At 39.1% G+C, this 20785-nt stretch overlaps 1 protein-coding gene across 5 annotated transcripts in view; it reads left to right on the plus strand.

The window, feature by feature from the left end:
• Window positions 1–20785, plus strand: part of ARID5B (AT-rich interaction domain 5B) — a 198003-nt gene that overhangs the window by 151925 nt on the left and 25293 nt on the right. For 4 of the 5 annotated variants that reach the window (XM_032252576.1, XM_032252579.1, XM_032252578.1 and 1 more), the window contains 4 exons: window positions 793–905; window positions 7004–7208; window positions 9147–9199; window positions 19167–19264. In XM_032252576.1, coding sequence (XP_032108467.1) covers window positions 793–905; window positions 7004–7208; window positions 9147–9199; window positions 19167–19264 — 469 coding nt within the window. The remainder of the gene's footprint in view (window positions 1–792; window positions 906–7003; window positions 7209–9146; window positions 9200–19166; window positions 19265–20785) is intronic. The other variant, XM_032252577.1, reaches the window with a different exon arrangement.

The following is a 20785-nucleotide window of genomic DNA, read 5'->3' on the forward strand; positions in this document are numbered from 1 at the left end:
AGGAACCAAGCTCAGAATCAAGGATGAAATAGAACTTTGATTTGTATCTTGTCTACGGTTTTTCAAAAGTGTATCCCCCATGGAATCAGGCTAACCCCAGTGTAATCTTTGGATGTTATTTTAAATAAGCCTAAGATCTTCATAAAAATATATTGAAAAGGAAAAGAGAGCATGCTGATTTAAATGTATCTGCCAGATTTGTTGAGATTTGAAACACGCTGGTTGCAGAATTATTAGTAAATATGTATAATAATATTTTCCAGCTTGTTGTTGTGAATGCCTCTCTCTGTAGTATCTCTCTACTTATCTGTCTGGTAATTTGAGAGAATGCCCTTGTCTCTGAATACTTTCTAAAAGAGATGTTTTCAAACATTTCATTACTATGATACCATAAGGGCAGGCGTATCACAGGTTTCTGAAAGCAGGATACAAAATCAAAACCAAAAATTGAGCTCAAAGCCTGGCTCAGTTTTTCAGCCCCAAATGCTTCTTGTCTAACAATGTGGAAGAACATTTTTCTTATGATCCGTTAGAGCTAAGAGCTTCGTGTTACTTAATATTAATTAGACATGTTAAAGCTCAATAGATTAGCTTTGGGAAACATGTACAGAAATGTATACTCTACCAATATGCAATCCTTCAGAGAGAGAAGCATGTAATAAGGAGGGCTGCCTACCACAGTTATGTACATTTCTCTGAACAATTAGAAGGGATCACTGTAGTCAGATTCTGGGTCTTTAATAAACCCATGCAAATGAAAATGTATATCAATTGTTCTCCGTTTGTTTTCAGCGCCAAATCTTAAAGGCAGACCACGCAAAAAGAAACCATGCCCACAAAGAAGAGATTCATTCAGTGGTGTTAAGGATTCCAACAATAATTCTGATGGCAAAGCCGTTGCCAAGGTACGGTCATTCACTCCATGGTATTCATTTTGTTGCATCTTTTTATTTTTGCTTTTTCTCTTTATCTCTCTGCTCTTGTGTCTTGGAGGCAGTTTTCAATTCAGCATCTGACTTTGGTATTCAGAGCTTTTGAAGCTCTATGCTGTGCCTGTTCCTGTCACATCCCCTCCCCTGGTGCTGTGGGGTGGGGGAGGTAGGCATTTTGATTAGTCAACAGAAAGACTTCCTAGCTCCCAGTTTGGCCTGTTTTGAGTAAAGGACAGATGATTAAGCACCCACGTCACTGAGGCTGAGATTTCATAGTGGGTGACACAATGACATAGTTTACTCTGCTTGTGTCAAAAATAGACCAGCTGAACCGTCCTCCTTCTGAATGTATTCATCTAAATGTGTTTTGGAGATTAACAGAGGATGAAATTAGAAATAGCTAGAATTAATCTTTTTAGTTATGTATTTTTCAAAGTCACTTCTAATTTACATAAGAGTAAAATTAAAGATACATAGCAAAACATTTATATGTATACATATGCCCGCAAGCATTTATATACTCTTAAAGATGTCTGTTAATGCAGAATGAAAGTAAATGCTACACAGTTGTTCAGAACCCAGGTCCATTTTTTGCCTAAGCATTCTTTGGAATCTTGAAAGTGCATGCCTGAAGTATTTAGCACCACAAAGGGTAAAGTATCACTTTATATTTTTAGACTTATCTTTCTGACTTTTGTGGACTTGGGTCAGATTTCCATGGTTCTGTTTACTGCGTTTAGGTGTTGTTTTTGTGCCAAAGACGGCAATCGTCCCTTTAGGATTTTAATTGAAGAACAGATTTCAACTGACACCAGTTTCCAGATCAAAGAACTAAACTTCTGAAAATGGAAGCATTTTGATTAGTGGTGACTTTGGAAGAGTCTGATGTAGAAAAAAAAAAACATGAATTCAGTTCTGTGTTGACAGTCTACTGTTTCTCTGCCATGTACTCCACCTCCTCCCCAATGTAATGAAGTAAATCTTAGACATCCACATTCTAAAAAAGCTTATCGTTAAGCATCATTGTTTCATTAGGAAATTCTAAGGACTTTTTTGCTTAGAATTTCTTCATACTTCTAAGATTCCAAAGGGTTAAGAAGAGATGAACCAGTAGAAATGTGTATTTTCCATTTTCTAGTTGAAAACAAATCTCTCTCCCTAAGGTGATTTTTGTTCTGTGCATTTAACTTTCTGTGAACAACTCCAAATGGACACCATGAATGACATTTTCTTGTAAGTTGGACACCTCAGCACTAGAACTGTCTACCTAGGACTTTGGTTTCCATGGTCTTGAAGGATGTCAGCAGGAACAGTTCATTCCCTGCTATGTTGTTTGCAAGATCCTGTGGAATGGGGCAAGAAGGTTTTAAGACCATAACATTCAGCAGAGCTTGTACTGCCCATGCCTTCTGTTGGTGCCCAGCCCATCCTTCTTGGTTGACAGCCTGTGTTTACTCCAGCATATTCTGTACCTGAGCCAAGCAGGATAAACCTCCTTCCCATGCCACTTGGCGTCACCACCAAGGTATGCCTCTGGGAATTATACAAAACTCATACAGTTGATCTGAAAGAACAGCACCTCCAATGTTTCTCTCCACGGAAGGCAGCTCAGAACTCACTGTTGTGCTCACAAAGCCGAGAAGAACAAGAGCCTGCTGTACAGATGGGCTGTATTTGATCACTGACTTCTTAACAAGAAGGATAGAAGTCAGTCCTGGATTTTCTAAGTGACGCCTTTACCCCATCCCCACAACATTGCTGCCCGACAATCTTTACAAAGAGATGGATCATCCTTCCACCACTGGTGTTCAGTGGTGAACAGATGAATGTCATGCTGTACTCAGCTCCTAGGGACTGGTCTAATGGCTTGGCTCTTTTCAGAGTCTTGGATTACAGTCACGCCTTGGCAGCTTCTAGTGGGTCTAGCAAGACCACTTAAGCAAGAAGATCAGTAGGTATGAAGTATGACAAGCTTGTCTGTTGGCACCAACAGACAGATGTAAAACACCTGCAGAATGAACAAGCCACATCTGAGACGAGGACAGTCATGAAAAAGGCATGTGTGTCTTTACGTGGTCTTTTCTCATGAAATGCTGCAGTAGAGATTATAAGCTTGTGACCATCTGATCATCTGCTGAACTGGAAGCAGCATTTTAGGGGACAGTGAGCTGTTTGACTTTATGACCAAGACCCATGTGACTGTTTCTTTTCAAAAGTGCCTCAAACAGACCATTTCTAACTAAGCATGAACTTCGTGCAGCTCCACACAGCAAAGCTTTTAGAGTGGGACCCACTGGGTTTGCTGTGTTTATGATTGGAAAAATAAGTCAAGTGATTTGCCTGTCACCATCAAAATGTTGCACTCCCTCCATGAGAACTGAAGACTAGCTTTGCAAGATGGTACTTTCCAAGGGAGAGAGAATTACATGGCTCTCCAAAGACAGCAAGTGTCATGTGGAGAGGAAACTACCAACTCTGAAGATACCATGATTGTGTTCAGCCCAAATCCTGCCATTTTTTTTCTGGAATCATCTTAAAGCAGTGACCTGAGGCCCACACCTTTCATAGAGCGATCTATACCAGAGAAATCTTCTTGGCATCGCACTCTAATAAAAGGCCTACATCGATAGATGGCAAATGATTTTTTATATCCCGTAAGCATTTTTCTGAAGGGCAGAAGTGTATAACAGGTGGTTTATATTCTAAAAGGAACACAAAAACAGAACTGTGGTGGGCAGTGTGTTCATTTAGATGATAAACATAGTTTTGATATTTCACAAATAGGATGCTTTCATTATTTTCAATATTTTTCCTCTCATGTGGTCTTCAGAACTGTTCCCAGGGATTATCATTCTTGCTTTACTATGGAAGAAACTGAGGGTCACCTAGCAAGGTAGCAACCAAACCAAGATGAGAACTCTAGCTTTTATATTGCTGGTTCAGCACATCTTATTGTCCCGGTTGAAGGCTGGATTAGTTATAACTCAATCCCCTGGAAGGATGTGGTTAATATCAAACAGGTGTTGGTTCATGGAAAATGTTAAATGCTGATTATTTCATTAGCACCTCCTCAATCATTTTGGAAACCCCAAAGCCCTTAGTATACTCAACAGGTGTATGGTGTTCAGGTCAGGAAAAACAGATCTAGTCATTAACTGTCACAATCAAAAGGTTGGGCTTTCTTAGGCCAACCTGAAGACTACTTTCCTTGCCACTACCACCTGCACTGTAATGATTCAATAGATTGAAATACTGTGAATGCTTTGGGTAAAAAAAACATATAGAAAGGAACTTGATTTAGTCCTACCCAGAAACAGAATAATGCCCTAAAAAGCTCATTTATGTTAACTGGAAAAAAAATGTATCAAGCTAGAACAAGAAAAGAAGCCTCTGTTCTCTTGTTCACTTCTTACCAAGTACCCAGCCTCCCCGGGAGCAGCGTGCAGGCAGCCCACTGAGATTCAGGATGGAGTTCAGCAGGTGGCAGCCTGGCTTCACTTGGAGCCTTTCCTATGAAGCACGGAGTCTGGGTTGCTTTGGACCTGGTTCATGCACCCCTCTGTGTCTTCCTTCTGTTTCTGAGTGTTTCTACAGATGAGGACGAGGGGTAAGCAGCTCTCTAGACACCACGGAGTTCAAACCTCATTCTCCTTTTAACAGTGGTGCTTCTGACCTAATAATATAGATAGTTGGCCCATTATCACTGCAAATTTAAGACTCAGTTTATTTTATACACAAACCTGAGAGATCTACTCTTTTATGTTACAAGATTGGGGTTTGGAGTGGAGCAGAACTGAGTTCTAAACCCAGAGGTCTGCCTCTTCCAAGCCATACATGACCTCACTGAACTCTAGTTTTCTCAACTGTAAAATGTGGCTAAATATCTCCTTTTGACAATTCTTAGGAACATTAAGGTAGAGCATGTGAAGCCCACAGCACCAGACCTAGCTCATTGTAGGAACTCAATGGAAAACTGATTTCCCTCCCCTTTGCTCATTATACAATAGAAAGAATGGAGCTCCTTGACACATTGGAAACCCCCTAGATTTGTCTTCTACTTTTCATTTGATAAACCACATTTCTAAGTAGTAGGTTTTGTAATGCCTCATAATCATATAGGCTTTTTAATTGGGAAGTCTGTTTTGATTACCAATTGAATATTTGTATGAAGAGTGTCAGAAAAGTATAATGTTTAAAACCACAAGCCCTAAAGGAAGGCTGCCTAAGCTTAAATTTCAGACTCCCCACTTACTAACTAGGGCATGATCTTGTGATCTTGTCCATGCTGCTCATCCCGTCTGCCTCCATTCCTCATTTCTAATACGAAAATCATAAATACCTCATTCAGATTATGAGTATGAAATAAAACATAAACACATTGAGAATAGAGCCTGGCTGCCCAGGAAACACTCAGAAAGGGGTGGGAGGCAATACAGATTAAAACTGGAGTGATGTTATGATTTCAAGAAGCCATATAAATTATAGACTTCACCAGAACTTTAGATCCAACAGCCTAAAATTTGGCAGTGAAAAATGATGACAACATAAAGTTTCACAGGATATTTGCCTTAATATAATGTTACAGAGTACAAAATCTACATGGAAAAATTGTTTCAGTCCCCGTTTCCACAGCCCCTTAAAAATTAAAATCTTATCTAGAAGCCCCATTGAATCAGTTTCATAGGAAGTATTATCTTTGCAGGACCAGTCGAAAGATATTAAATACTGTGTGTTCACTTGAGAGAATAAGCAATAAAGAAAACTCTTGCAGAGAGTGCACTTTCCTTTACTAAATAAGCATAGTCTTTTATGTTCTTAATGCTTAGGAAGGAGGATCTGCAGGGAAAGAAAAAGGGTTCAAAATCCTGAAATGGACAGCGTCGTAGAATATGTGGGACATTTTTATTCAGAACATTTCCCCAGCTCTTGCCCTCTTGTCTCCCGATGTCAGTTATGGAGATGTAAAGAATATTGGAATGTACACATTCCCCATGGGCGCATTTGAACTCAGAGTCTGACCCTTTGTACTTCCCCCTTTTACAATTAAAATAGCTCAGCAACTTAGCGTTATATTTAACAACCATCAAAGGCCTCTTGTAGAACATGGCAGTGAGGAGGGAACATTAGGTTAGCCGCTCGATATGCCAAGTTCCCTATCTGCCTGCAGTGTGGAAGGAAGAACATCTGGAGCCTTTACCGCCTTTTAGTTTTTAATTATGGAGCTTTATACTCACTCTTCTTGGGTTTTTAGCTGACCTCTACTCTTTCTTTTGTGGCAAGTTAACATCTTACTCTTAGAGCTGACTGATAAAACAAGAAGCCCTCATTAAACAGTGAGATCTTTTGTTTCATACTGAGGGTGTACCCCGGCATCACCCATGGGTGGCAAACAGCAGAGGCCTTGCTGGTATTGCTGATGCCAGCATTGCTGGTATTGACTTGTTTTTCTAGGTTGCTGGAGAGAATAGCAACAAGAATGGTTTACTACAAAGTAGTAAACCATTTTGATGCAAAGTATAACATATGGTACTATTTGTTAAGGAGGCAGGGTTTGTTCAAGGACATTAACTGACGCTTCTCCTTAAGAAAATAAAATGTATTAATATAAAGAGACAGACGAATGTTTCTACCAGATGCAAAGCCTATCTCTCATTTCACATCAAGGTACTTGTCAGGAGTCTAAAAGAAGCTGGCATAGTTTGGCAAACTGTGGCCCACTGGCTGACTATTTCTGTCAATAAAGTTTTATTGGAACACAGCCATACCCATTCGTTAACATATTGCTTACGCCTGCTGTCCTACTAGAGTTGACTAGTTGCAACAGAGAGTGTATGTATGACCCAGAAGCCTACAATATTTACTATGTGACCCTTTACAGAAATTTGCCATTCCCCTGGCCTCAGACAATTCATCTTCAGTGATGCCTATGAAAAGTTATTAAAAGCAGGGATAATTTACTGGTTCACCCTTAGCACTTGCTGAAAAGTGTCACTGGCTCTGTCACTAGCTATGTCTTAGTAAGGATCCCAGGGCTGTGCCTGGTCTGATGTGGCATATTTTCCCTTTTTCAGGTGAAATGTGAGGCTAGGTCAGCCTTGACCAAGCCGAAGAATAACCATAGTAACTGTAAAAAAGTCTCAAATGAAGAAAAACCAAAGGTTGCCATTGGTGAAGAGTGCAGGGCAGATGAACAAGCTTTCTTGGTGGCACTTTATAAATACATGAAAGAAAGGAAAACGCCGATAGAACGAATACCCTATTTAGGTTTTAAACAGAGTGAGTATACTTGTTTTCGTTTCTGAATTATCAGAGCTGCTCAGATTCTTTGAATTGGAAAAATAATTTTGACTCAGGATTATGTTGAAATCCTAATCGGGGGATAGTGCTCTCTGTTTATACTAAATCCACAAATGTTCCAAGCCAAGAATTTTTTCCCTGCCTTTTTCCGCTACATTGTTCCCTTCTGGGACAGTTGCAGTGAGATATTTATAGGCTTGAATCCACTGATTATGACTGGAAATAGACATGTTGAAAGTTTCTCATTTTCTGTTTTGTCAATCTTGAGTGTCTGTGACGCCTTTCTTGTGAGATAATAATATGACGTAGCTTTATCAGGCACAGATGTTGCCTGTGGAAAAAAAAAAAACAGCTTTTAAAAGAACGACATTGAAAGATGGACAAAACAACCACAAAGAGAAAACACATTTCCTAAGCCCCAAATTTGTTAAAAGATAACAAAAATCTAACTTCAGAGAAAACAAGAAATACACAGATTGGAACAGAGGGCCTAATTTTGAATTACTTTGACATGAACATTTAAATGTAAGTGTCATTGTATATTTGTAAGGAGAACAGGAAACTCATAGCCAAGCAGAATTCCGAATCAAAAGAGAAGAAATCCAGATCCTGCCTTGATTTTGCAACTGAATATATATTTTGCCTCCGTCTGGATTTAGTGGTGCACAAAGCGATGAGCCTCTGGCTTGAAATAGTGTTTTCTCCAGACATATCTTCCTAGATTGAAACCATGTGTCATTTTGATGAAGAATGTCAAACCTGTGTGTTTTACATAACAATTTACATACCTAATAGCAATTGGCACTGATTGCAAGAGAACACTCGCAGCCATTATAAACTTATATAACTACGAATGATTACAATGTTTGTCTGAAAACTGGTTGCTTGAAATAGAAGTAAAATTAATGTACTATGAACAGCTTTGTTGCATTATGCATTGGTTCAGATTAAATCAAGGCCGAGACAGGGCTCTTGATAGCTCTGAAATAGTGCAAGGTTCAATGGGGTTTTGCGAACATGTTGTGTCAAAGAGCCTTTAAAAAAAATCATTTTATTCTTCATTTCCTTTACCAAGGAATCACTTGAAGTTCAATTTTCCCCTCTTGTAAAAGAATCAAATCCATAGCAGTCCCATTCCATGGTATTTGGTATAAATGAACAGGGTTGCTAGCAGTTTGGCATAGCTGTTTAACAGCATAAACATATGCAAACTCCGAAAAGAGAAATCTGTTTGAAAAAATAAATATTTGCAACATGACATAGTCCAGTTAGGGGACTAAGTGGATTCACGACTCAATTCCTCTCTGAATGAACTTTCCCTGTTATCTGTTGTATCACTGTGGCTTCCATGTGAAATATTTGTTTTCCTACTCACTGCAAGCCACCACATGTTGGTGAAATACTGTATGAGCCTTTAATATAGTGCTGCCATCAGACATTCTATTAAGAAGGTAATCATATATTAAAGTGGCTGTTATTTATTGATTATGGAGAGTTCTTATCTCAGAGAAGCTTTATATATTACTCTTTAATCAATGGCTTCTTTCTAAGGGTCGAAGAAGACCAACCCCATTTTGAAAGCCCATGTTTTTTTCCCAAAGGCTCCTAAGTTAGCTTCTCTTGCTCTGCTGCTGACAGTAGGACTGAAAACTCTGTTGTCTTTTATCCTAAAAATAGAACCATTTTTGTAGCTTTATGAGTGTGTCTTAAGAAATGTTTTAAGTGGTAATTATAGATTCTGTTGTTGAATGCCCTTTGGGCAAATTATTTCCTAAGAATTTAGCTCTCTGGGGTATGTCAGTATTTCTTTTTTTCTCTTTCTCATTTAAAAAAAAACGAAACACAATGTTTTAATTGACATTTCTTGGAAATGTATTAATGCAATGCTTATCTAAATACTTATTGTCCCTCTAACAGTTAACCTTTGGACTATGTTTCAAGCTGCTCAAAAACTGGGAGGATATGAAACAGTAAGTGTTTAAGCAACTTAAATGAAATAATTTTGCAATCTAACTTTTCCCCTCTCTGACCAAAATGGAGAAAATGCAAGGGCAAACCATCATTGACTGCCTTTTCAAACGTCTCTGTAATTTTGGGGGTTTATTGGGCCCTTTGGAAACAGTCCCAATTAGTTCCAGGTTTGGCAAAATTGTAAACTTGTAAAAACTACAAGTGGAAAACATATGTAACTCTCCCCTGTCAGGGAAATTAGTTGGGTCTGTAATTTTTTCCCATGTTGAGAAAGGGCTATTATTGTACAACAAGCCAAGATTGCATAAAAGAAATTTCCCTTGGCAACATACCTGACATCTGTTCATGTCTAATATGGGAAATGTATTAAAGGCTTTCAAAAGTAATCAGTATTAGCCATTAAGGAATAGAATGCAGCAGAATCTCTCTCATTCTAGGGCAAAGAAGCTTTATTAGACAAGGGTCAGTGCTGCATAAACAGGAAGTTATCAAACTTATTCAGAACAGGCTCTGACACTCTTTATCAGCTAATTCTAACTGACAGCAATGGGTTATTTTTAGCCCACAGGAAAATTTGATGGCCACGGATTTTTACAGCATGTATTTTGAACCAATGAAACATTAGAGAAACAAACTGAGATTCAAATCTTGAAGTAAGAAGAAAGAGCTGCATTAATGTAGCCCACAGAGATGACATTTGTAATAAAATCAGTTGACATAGGAAGATGTCGTCATTGGGAATATTTTCTCCCCCACGCAATGATCAGATTAAGTTGTGTAGTTTCTTCTGCAATTGAATAAGAAATTATTTTTTCATTCCCTAAGAAGTAATCTGGAATATCTCTGTACCATAGTAAAATGACAATAAGACACACAAAGTCAAGAAAATGAAATTCCTTTTAGCCCAAACGTAATAACCAGTGTTTCTTGCCAGATAAAGCATATCGTTCCACAAACCAATATAATGGTTTAATGTCAGGGGCTTACAATGGAGAAAGATGACAAGTATTATGTGATTCAGATAATCTGGTATTTACTGTTGAGCTATCTGCTATGAATTCTGACAAAATTCTTTGATATGAATAATATGTGCTTGTAATATGTTTAATATATGGGATATGTACACGTTTATAAAGAAATACAGTCACATGGACTACATATAAAATGTACATTTCATATACATGAATTTACTTCAAATATTTATTTTATCAAGTGCCCTATGTAAAAATTGTAATTTTTCATGTAGTTGAGTCTGTTGACAGGATCAGGATATGGATACCCTGCCACTGTAGCTCATAGTTTTTTGCAAAATCTTGAGCTAATTATAGTCCCCATTCATGTAAAAAAAAATAATAACTTATTCAGGGTTAGTCTCATAAACGTAGAAGTCAACCCCATAGGCTAAAAAAGTCTAGCTTTTAATGTTTAGAATAGGAATACACATTTTTATATGAACTATGACTGAAGAGAGTTATATGATGTTGAACAATATTATTAAATGTCTTTTCACACTCGGGAACTTTTTGTTATTCACTGATAAGGAGAGTGCCAACAATTTCACAGAATCAGTTTTTCCTGCTTTTGTGTCTTCTGTATCTTCACAAAGAATTTTTTTCCCTGCAACAGCAAATTGATATAGAATGTACAGCAGAAACTTCTGATAAATGTCAGGGCATTCACAGTACTCTTTGAATAAACAGCATTTATCCTTTTGTTGGATAAATGGATGAGTACACAATCAGCAAAACACCTGACCACATATTTACTGAGTACCTTACGTGTTCAAGGCATTGTTTTAGACACTGTTAGATGTAAGGTTTTAGTAAGGCCGGTAATTTCAATTTCAACCCTTAAGTTGCTTACCATCCAAGAGAGGCAATAATGATCAAACAAGGTGGAAAAAGATTAGTGCCCTACACAGGCCAAGTATTTACTCACGTGGGCTGAGAGAAGGAAGGCTTCATGGCTCTGAGGCCATTTGGGGAGAATTCTGGAGAATGGATAGAATGTAGACATGAATGATCAATTATGTCTTCCACAAAGAGAGAATGAATCAAATAAGGGAAACTATGTGGAGGTAGAGTAAAGCTGGGCATAGAGAGCTTGAATAACATAAAATAGAGTGACGAGGTGCCTGGGACATGTGGCCCTGAAGGGAAGTTTTCAGATCGAAGAATGGACAGAAGATGGACAAGTGAGGAAGGTCCTCCATGCCAGGTCTCTGATGTTAGGCCTTCAGATGCTAGGTCCCTTAATGCTGGGCCCCTGGGTGCTATGTTCTTTCATGGCAGGCTCCAAAGTTATTCATTAGGCTGCGGGAACTACGGAAAGTTGTCAACTCCCATCTCTGGTGATAAGAGTCGCTCCTCTTTCTGGTATTCTGTGGGCGTCTTCTCAATGGGAAATTTATGCTCTCCTTTTAGGCAGATAGGCAGATAAGGGTAGGGCATAGAACTCTTCCTGCATCTGTTGATTCGCTGTTGCCCTCATCTCAAAATAATCTTTATGCCAACATGACATAATTTAGGGGTGGTATATTCCGATCCCCTTCTCTAGGGTTGGGGAATATGGAAGATCAAATTGGCATCTGCTCCATCTGGTTATGAACAGAATTTTAGAAGAATTTCTGCTTCATCCCTACCTCCTTTCCTTCCTTCTTCCTTTTTCTTTCTTTCTTTTTTTTTTTTTTTTTTTAAATGTTTCATGCTATAGACTGGCCCTGCAGATACTTAAGTTTGCCACCACCATTCTACATTTAAGCCTCTGAACCTCCTATAAGTAGAGAGCACATTTTTCTCTTGGCAAGTTTTGAACAATAAAACTGTGAGATGTTCAATGAGCATTGAATTTTGAAGCCAGTCCAAGAGATGTACAGATAATATCCAAAGTCTGAAGGCTTAAGTTGTCATCACAGAGTTACTAGAGGACACTTACCTTTGACATGATTTGAAATCAGAAATAAGTGTAGAATTGTCATTTAGAACTCAAAAGAGACCTTAGAGTCTTCTAGATCAGTGGCTCCCAAAAGCTACTCAAGAATAGGGCTCATGTTTTTAGTGGGGAACTTTAAGTGGTTGGTTAGACCCCCACCCCAACATATAAACTCTGTGGTGGGGTCTGGGACTGAGAAGCAGAGAATTCTTTTCTTTTAAGCTGCCCAGGTGATGTTAATTCAAATCCAGGGATAACCTCAATTTATGACACTCAGCCAAGTGTTTCCCATGGCTCTGAGCTTCAGAATGTGACCCCTATCTAAGTCAAGTATCAAAGATTTTTTCTTCATGCTATTACTACAGAAACAGGCTAGAATATTCATAGTTCCTCGGCTCAAGAGCAGCAGCTTCTGACAAGTATTTTTGCATTTGGTAAAATGGTAGTCTAAGTTGGAACTCAGTAAACTATTTTTATTTTTAATGAGGGGAAGTGTAGAGCTATAATACTCTCATGTTTTAATTTTTCTCAAATTGGCCTTTGTGCAAAAAAAAAAAAAAAAAAAAAAAAAAGGATTCCTGCTCTGCCCCAGTTCATAGCCTCATTTTACAAGTGAGAAAACTGAGGCACTGGGAGATGAAATGAATTGCAAGGGATCATCATGGCTTTCTTCAAATTGACTTGCTGAGGATTTGGTACACAATTGTCTCATTCTCCGTAGCGTCACTGAAAGAGATTTATAAATGATTATTCTCTGTGCTTTCCATTCCTAGCAATCTCTAATCGAATAACCTGCCTTTATCTGTAGCATCTTTTAGACCGTTCTTTGTACCTAACATGAGCTTTGCCAGATGTACCAATTACTAGCTGAGATTTTTATCTGATTCTCGAGAACAAAATGTGTGAATTCAGGAGATGAGTCAAGAAGTAGTCATCATGTAAATATTCAATAATAGTAAAAAACTGCAAGTAGAAAAGTTGTAGATGTATTGCTTCTACGGTTAACTTGTGATTGGATAAAGACATCTCCCTGGAATCCCTTCTGGTTATAAAAAGAGGCCATCTTAATTGGCTTGTTTTTGTTTGTGGTTATAAACTATTCCAAACCTTCTGGTTTGAATTGCGGATTATGGATTATTTCATTTCAGGCCTCCACAACCATCAAATTGAATTAAAAAAAAAAAAAAGGAGGAACAGAAGTTTCATTGTTAGCCTTTATAGCATTTGACTAATAGCTATATGCAATTCTCTCAGCCTCTTCTGCTTTTGCTGGAAATGTATAGAGTATCTCTTCATCCTTAGATTGAGAGAGCATAAACATATTGAATGGATTTGATTTCCTACAAAACAGTGTTCTGGCCTTTCGATTAATTGACAATGAGGACCCTTCCTTTGTGGTATACCCAACTTTTCCTTCCAAACATTAGAATATGGATCACCTACAACTGAAGAGGCAGAGCTGTATAAATCTTTGCTGATGAACTAAAGAGGCCTTCACTTCAGTGTCTGGTGAAGCAATTAATGCTGGAAGAGTAGCTTGGGTTATTACCAGGATGCAGCATATGGCGGGGGTTTGCTAAGTGATTTCCATTCGGCTAACCATTGGATGGCAAGCCACAGGCAATATTTGGAGAGAATGTAGAGTAGGGAAATGGGTCTTGAGTACATCTTATCCTGGAGGCACAGGGTGATAACACAGTGGTGCCTTCTAAGAAAGTCAGTTAGCAACCCTTTCTCTTCACACCAGTGAGACAGGGCCATTATTTTTCATCTGAAAGAATTTCACTTTCCTTGCTGAAAGGATTAGGCTTTGACATCAAATTCTGGCTTTGACGTCATTTTAAAGACATCCCTTGAATCTAACCCTAGTTTTCTGGACAGGCAAAGCCTCTTGCTTAAATTCAAAATTCTCCAGGCCAAAGATGATGTCATATAGTTTGAAAGGCTCCAGTTCCTGGAGTACTACCAGGAAAAGAAAGTCATCTTCCTTGAATTCAGTCCGCCCTCAAGGTGTCCTGAGAAAGAAGCTGTTTCTCAGAACAGCCTGGGCAACATTGCTTTCAGGCAAACTCTTCTCTTGACTTCACATGTCCTACACATTCTTAAGCCACTGCAAGAACTTAAGTCCAAAAAGATTTCTGATAGCTATTTCCTCCCCAGGCTGCAAAAATTCCAGAATTATTTCATTCCTACAGCCTCAAAGACAGAGAAATCAAGGCTCCAAGAGCATGTCTTGAGTTAAAATAGTCATTTTCCACTTTTTTTTTTTTTAAGTGACAGAATATTTTCATCAAATAAAACTGTGGAAGGGACAAATTCCTTTTCCACTCACCGGTCCAGTCTTCTTGGCCAGGATGGGAAGTGTGGAGAGTTACTTTCAGGCGACCTTTAAAATGCTACCTGGGTTCTAAAGACAGTTTGTTTTTTGTTGTTGTTATTTTTGTTTGTTGTTGTTGTTGTTGTTTTGTTTGAGGCAGAATCTCGCTCTGTTGACCAGGCTGGAGTACAGTGCCATGATCTCGGCTCACTGCAACCTCCGCCTCCCAGGTTCCAGTAATTCTCCTGCCTCGGCCTCCCGAGTAGCTGGGATTACAGGCATCCACCACCATGACTGGCTAATTTTTGCATTTCTAGCAGAGGCAAAAAGTTTCACCATTTTGGCCAGGCTGACCTCAAACTCCTCCTCAGATGATGCACCCATTTTGGCCTCCCGAAGTTCTGGGATGACAGGTGTGAGCCACCATGCCTGGCCTCGAAAGACAGTTTGAAAACCACTATATTTATAAGCAGTGAAAATTTTATGAACATGGTAGGTGTGGAGTGCTTTTCACAGAGTCCCTTGGGTCTTGCCTACACTAGGGAGAAATAACTTTCAAATGTCTTCAAAGTGAGATGAAATCTCACATGCACCAGATTGGCTTATTTTACTTGGGTGTTCTCTGCTCCGTTTTTCATCTTGTGTCATGGTTAGTTGTATGAGGTTATGCTTCCCACTAAACTGTGAACACTTGAAAGCAGCAACGTCTTTGTTTTCGTGACACCGTCTTACCCTCTACCCTCCATCCCTTCCTTCCTCCTCCCTCCCTCTGCACAGACATAGTACCTGAAAATGGTAAGCAGTAGTGGATGGTGATGTGAATCTACTTGAGGGTATTACCAAGATGCAGCATATGGCGGGGGTTTGCTAAGTGATTTCCATTTGGCTAACCATTGGATGGCAAGCCAGAGGCAATATTTGGAGAGAAGGTAGAGTAGGGAAATGGGTCTTGAGTACATCTTATCTTCGAGGCACAGGGTGATAACACAGTGGTGCCTTCTAAGAAAGTCAGTTAGCAACCCTTTCTCTTCACACCAGTGAGACAGGGCCATTATTTTTCATCTGAAAGAATTTCACTTTCCTTGCTTAACTTTCCTCATCTACTTAAGGACCTTGAAGAGGAGGCACAGTCCAAGAGAAATAACCACGTGGATGAATTTGGCTATTTTATTTAGGAAACAAAGAGCCAGAAGTTCTCTGTTCCCCAAAAAACCAAATATAATAGAAGGTCAGGTTGAAACACGAATATAACCAGGAGGCCTGAGGCTTAGTGAGAGAGTTGATCAAACTAGCCCCTTGATTAGATCAAATTTTCCAGCTGAATGGGGCTGGGTACTAGACAGTCGGAGGCAGATATTGGTTTTATTCCAGATGGAATTTTAAAGCTTCCCCACATCGAGAGGACATTAGACAACAGAATAAAAACTTTAAGCAAGTACATAATTAGGCACAACTATAGCACAGTAATACAGAAGGCAGATTTACATGAAGCCAGGAGATGCTCCCATGCCCTGTTCTCTCTCCTTGTTGGGCTCTGAGACCTATCTTGGGTTTGAACAATGGGAGAATTTAGACATTTCTCCCTCTGGAGTCCATGGCCAGTGTTTGAATTGCAAGTATATCTACAGACCAAAAAAACAGAGCTGTGTGCCTGGGAGACCTGTGTATTAAACAGCTGTGAAGAGCACATGTTGTGATTTTCCCATGGAAAGACAATATCTCAAAATGACCCAAGTCCATCTAGGCCATTCAGTGGAAGTGCAGTAAACAGAGGAACCACTTCCTTTAAGGCCCAGACCTGTCTTCACTCCAGGTGACCCTCACTGGTAAAAACTGTGTTTAAACACCAGAACGTACTAAGTGCTAGGGGGCTGACACAGACCCCTGGCCCACTGCACACAGCTTATTAGTGCCCAGCAGTGCTTGATGTTGGCTTCCTGTGGCTACAGTTTCAAACTTAGTATGAGGTAGATTATTTTTCTGTCTTGTGATAATGCATTATTTATTCCTAAAGTGGTCTTTTCTTTTCTCTGATAAGCAAGTGTGTCATAGGGCACTCCCTGGTCTAGATGGCAGGATGGGGAGGAAGGCACGGTCGGTTTCACACCCTAATATATCCCTGGCTCTCTTGTGTATCAGTTTTCAGAATGTGTATTATTTTATTTATAATGTGTTCACTTGTTTATGGTGGGCATCCCCCACTTGAATACAGTGGTCTTACATGCTGGGTCTGCTTTTCACTGTTGCTTCCCAGCTGTAACATTTGCTAGCACAGTGCCTAACAAATGAGTGAAGCCCAGTAAATTTTTGGTGAATTAATGGATGAGTGAGTGAATGGATTCTGATATAATTGAAACTTATTTGTGACTCAGTGGTGAACTTAATATAAAACTTCTGTTCCAACGAGAGACACAGGTGGTTGGGGTAGACTTGATGCTTTGAGAGTAAAACCTCACAGCTTTGTTAATTTCAACCCACCACCTTAGATTGATGCTGTCCTCTTAGCTAGTTTTCCCTGTTGGGAAAGACTCAAAGCTGAAGATTGAGGACTCATAGTAGAAACTGTGATTTCCACAGTCACCTACCTCATTTGAAGGAAAAGGCTCCCGGAGTTCTATGTTACTAACTTGCTACAAGCATTCATCAGGTCATTTTGATGTACAAGCTGCTTTATGCAGTGAAAAGAAGTCTGCTCTTGATACCAGAAGACAACCATATGGGTCTTCGTTTTGGCATTCTGCTGCTATGTGTCATTGGGCAAGTGGGCAGCCTCTCTGAGTCTCTCTTCCTCTGTGAGCAAGATTCCTATAACCCGCTTTGTAGGCTCTGGGAGGATTGTATGATGTCATGGATGTCAAAATCCTTTACAAAATATAAAATACAGTGTACACAAGAGACAAGGATGATCAGAGTGATGGTTTCTTAAGTGATTGCAGGGACACACACAATCCTGCAGGACACACAGGATATTTTCTAACCCCGTTGTGTCCTCCGGGGCCCACGGGCCTCATTTGAGCGAGGGAAATCTGGAGGCATATTTCAAGGGGCTTTGGTATTCTAGGGTCATTGAGGAATCGTGTAGGCACTTGGAGGTATCCTGTTTCTTCTCTCTTGATATGTGGGCCTCAAATAGATCAGCCTAAGATTATATCATTTAAAGGTTGGAGGGAGATTGTAACTAAATATAAAATAATTATCAAAATACGTATTTTGAGTGTTTTTGAAAGGGGGTTGAAACCATTTCTTGTAATCTAAAACAAACTATAAATAGGGGGGATTTTATTTTCAGCTACACCTGCTAGTAGATGTAAGAGGTGGTTCTGTCTAGTGAGAACTACTGAAACCAATTGGTTCAAGAATGCTTCATGGGAAATTGAATTATGTACAGCTGACATTGTCTTGAGGTCCTACTTGGGCCTTTTGAGAAGGGCTTATGAAAATGAAGGGGTTCTTTTTATTTGAAATAGAAAAGGTACCATTTACCCTATAATATTTAACCACCCATCTCCTCCTCCTCAGATTACAATTACAGAGCCCTGGCTACAAGTTGAGGTTTTTAAATTTTTTTCTTTGATTGCTGCCTTTAGCCCCGAGGTGAACTCTGCTGGCAGCCCAGCCCTGTGGGTATTTTTCAAAAGACGCCTCCTGCTTGATTGTATTAAATTCCACTGGCACCTTTGCCACGCCCTGTCCCCTAACATTCAAGTAAGAGTTTTCCTGTAACCCTGTTGAGAAATGTTCACGAGGACCTCAGAACCTGTTTGTCTTCCAGATTTCAAGGAAATACTAGACTTACTTGGATGTAGTAAATGCCATGGTTTCCCCAAATTAATCATTTGCCAGATTTTGCATCTGTTATTTTGTAAAATCTTAATTTATGTACCAAAATAAAATTAAAGAAAAAAATAAAACAAGACCATAATGTGCAGCTCAGTATATTATATGCTGTTCGTTTTTGTTCACTCAAATCAATAATGTACATTTTAACTGTGGAATATGTTAGTTTTCATATGATTTGATCAATATCCCATTTTCTTGACCTAAGTGAATAAAAATAAACAGCTTGCAACATATACAGTTTCAGATGTTGGTTTTGTTTTGGTGGTTAGAGAAGCTGGCATAAAAATATAGCCTGAGATGACTGTGAATTCCACAACCAATTTGATCATTTAATTTAATCTGTGTAGTAATTTTATTTATTTTTTAAATTGGCAACATATCACATGGTTCAAAAATCAGAAGATACAAAAACATATTTGGTGAAAAGACTCTGTTTTACCTCTATACGTGATTTCCCATTTCCACATGTCTCAGGCAATCAGTGTTAACGTCGATTCATCTAAACTGATGAACTAAGATAGTGTTCAGCTAAAACCTGATTTTATTTTGATGCCTTATCAAATGACATAAAGGAACAGGGTAGCAGTATGAGACCCTGGCAAACTTACATGAATATCCAGGGAGGTGTCTTAAATGAAATGCACTTAGGCTGACAAAATATACATCCAAAAGTAGAATTCCATTTTTATTGTAAAGGAAAGTGCTGAAAGCGAGATCTCACTATGAACCCATAAATCACCCCATATACTCTTTTGGACTTCTCTGTTTCTGGGTTTCCAGAACAGACTGTTCTTTTCTGACCATTACATGTGTATTGAAGCCTGGCACTGTGAATCTCTTATGATGCAAGATTGAATTCCCCATTGCCATTTTTTCAGATAACAGCCCGCCGTCAATGGAAACACATTTATGATGAATTAGGCGGTAATCCTGGGAGCACCAGCGCTGCCACTTGTACCCGTAGACATTATGAAAGGTAAGAAACCGTTTCTTGGAATTGCTTAGTTAAAAGTGTGTTAATTGAAAGGAGCTTCTGGTCAAGGTTAAGACAGAGGAAGAGTCTAAAAGACCTTTTGGGAAACTAAAAATTTCCCTCTGGCACTTTACTTTGCATACCGCCTTGTGATTTTTAGGGAACATGGCTTTCTCTGGTTACAGGGGCTAAAATTAGATGTTCTTTTAGTTTGGTGCTATCATGTGACCACCTGCCTGACAATGCCTTCCCCCCACTTCCCCCCACCCCACACACAAACACAAGCATGGGTTACTCAGTATGTTCTCTTTAGGCTGACTTAACATGAGAACCTTTAGCTTCTGGAAAATCTGCAATGTTACTATGAGGTTGACATTGAAAAGTAAGCATTTCTCATAATATTAGCATTGAAAAGTAAGGATACGGTAAGAGAAATGAGCCCAGAACAAGTCTGTTGTTTTATCTCATCTTGGTATTTTTCTTCTATGGCTATGCTTTAGACCCAGGAAATCCTCTTGCTAAACTCGGTGTGGCTTGGTTTTCTAAGTTTCAGCCTATTTTAGAAAGAGGATGATGATGCAGACAAGAAGTAATGGAAAATGAGCCTACTGTGTTGCATCCACAGGAGTGGATTTCCCCTTTGCATTAGGACTGTTACTCATACTGTTAAAGACCAGTTAGCAGATTCATGCGTTACCCCTCTGTGCTTCAAGCCCATACTTGATTTGTTTAGGTCATTACCAACTTTCTTATAACTGGTACTTCCCTTTGGGTCTTATACGTACATCCTCAGGTAATACCATTTAACTCATCAATTCTTAGCCTTTTTTTTAAGTTCAATTGTACTTTTATCTGTATTCAGATTTAGTATGGCTGTTCAACAAGAATGTTTTTGTAAGAATAAATTGAGTTGGGTTTAGTACACCATGAAAATTGCCACAAAGTATTCCCAAGAGATCGCCTTACTTGGCAGTGTTGTAATTCAGAAGGATTTTTAAGAGTTGATAGTAGATATTCAAATTATTACTTACTTTATAGGACTGTTTTTCAGTACAACACATCCATTTTTAAAATATGTTATTTCTCTCAGTATTTAATATAAAAACTCATGCATTCTCACTCTATGTAAAAGGTACACCACTGATGTCCTAGTACAAAGTAGCACTGATATCTCAGGTGAGTGTTCTGAAAATAATGTCTAAGGAACCACAGGCTACCTGTTTTTGACTTATGAGTCTAGGCTTAATTCAGAACTTTTTTTTTTTTTTTTTGAGGTAGAGTCTCACTATGTCACCAAGCTGGAGTGCAGTGGCTCTATCTTGGCTCACTGCAACCTCCGCCTCCTGGGGTCAAGCAATTCTCCTGCCTCAGTTTCCCAAGTAGCTGGGACTACAGGCGTCTGCCACCATATCCAGCTAATTTTTAGTAGAGATGGGGTTTTACCATGTTGGTGAGGATGGTCTCAATCTCTTGACCTTGTGATCCTCCCGCTTCAGCCTCCCAAAGTGCTGGGATTATAGGCGT

The sequence above is a fragment of the Sapajus apella genome, unplaced genomic scaffold (assembly GCF_009761245.1).
Source record: "Sapajus apella isolate SASKATOON/1434 unplaced genomic scaffold, GSC_monkey_1.0 scaffold78, whole genome shotgun sequence".
Classification (NCBI taxonomy): Eukaryota; Metazoa; Chordata; class Mammalia; order Primates; family Cebidae; genus Sapajus; species Sapajus apella.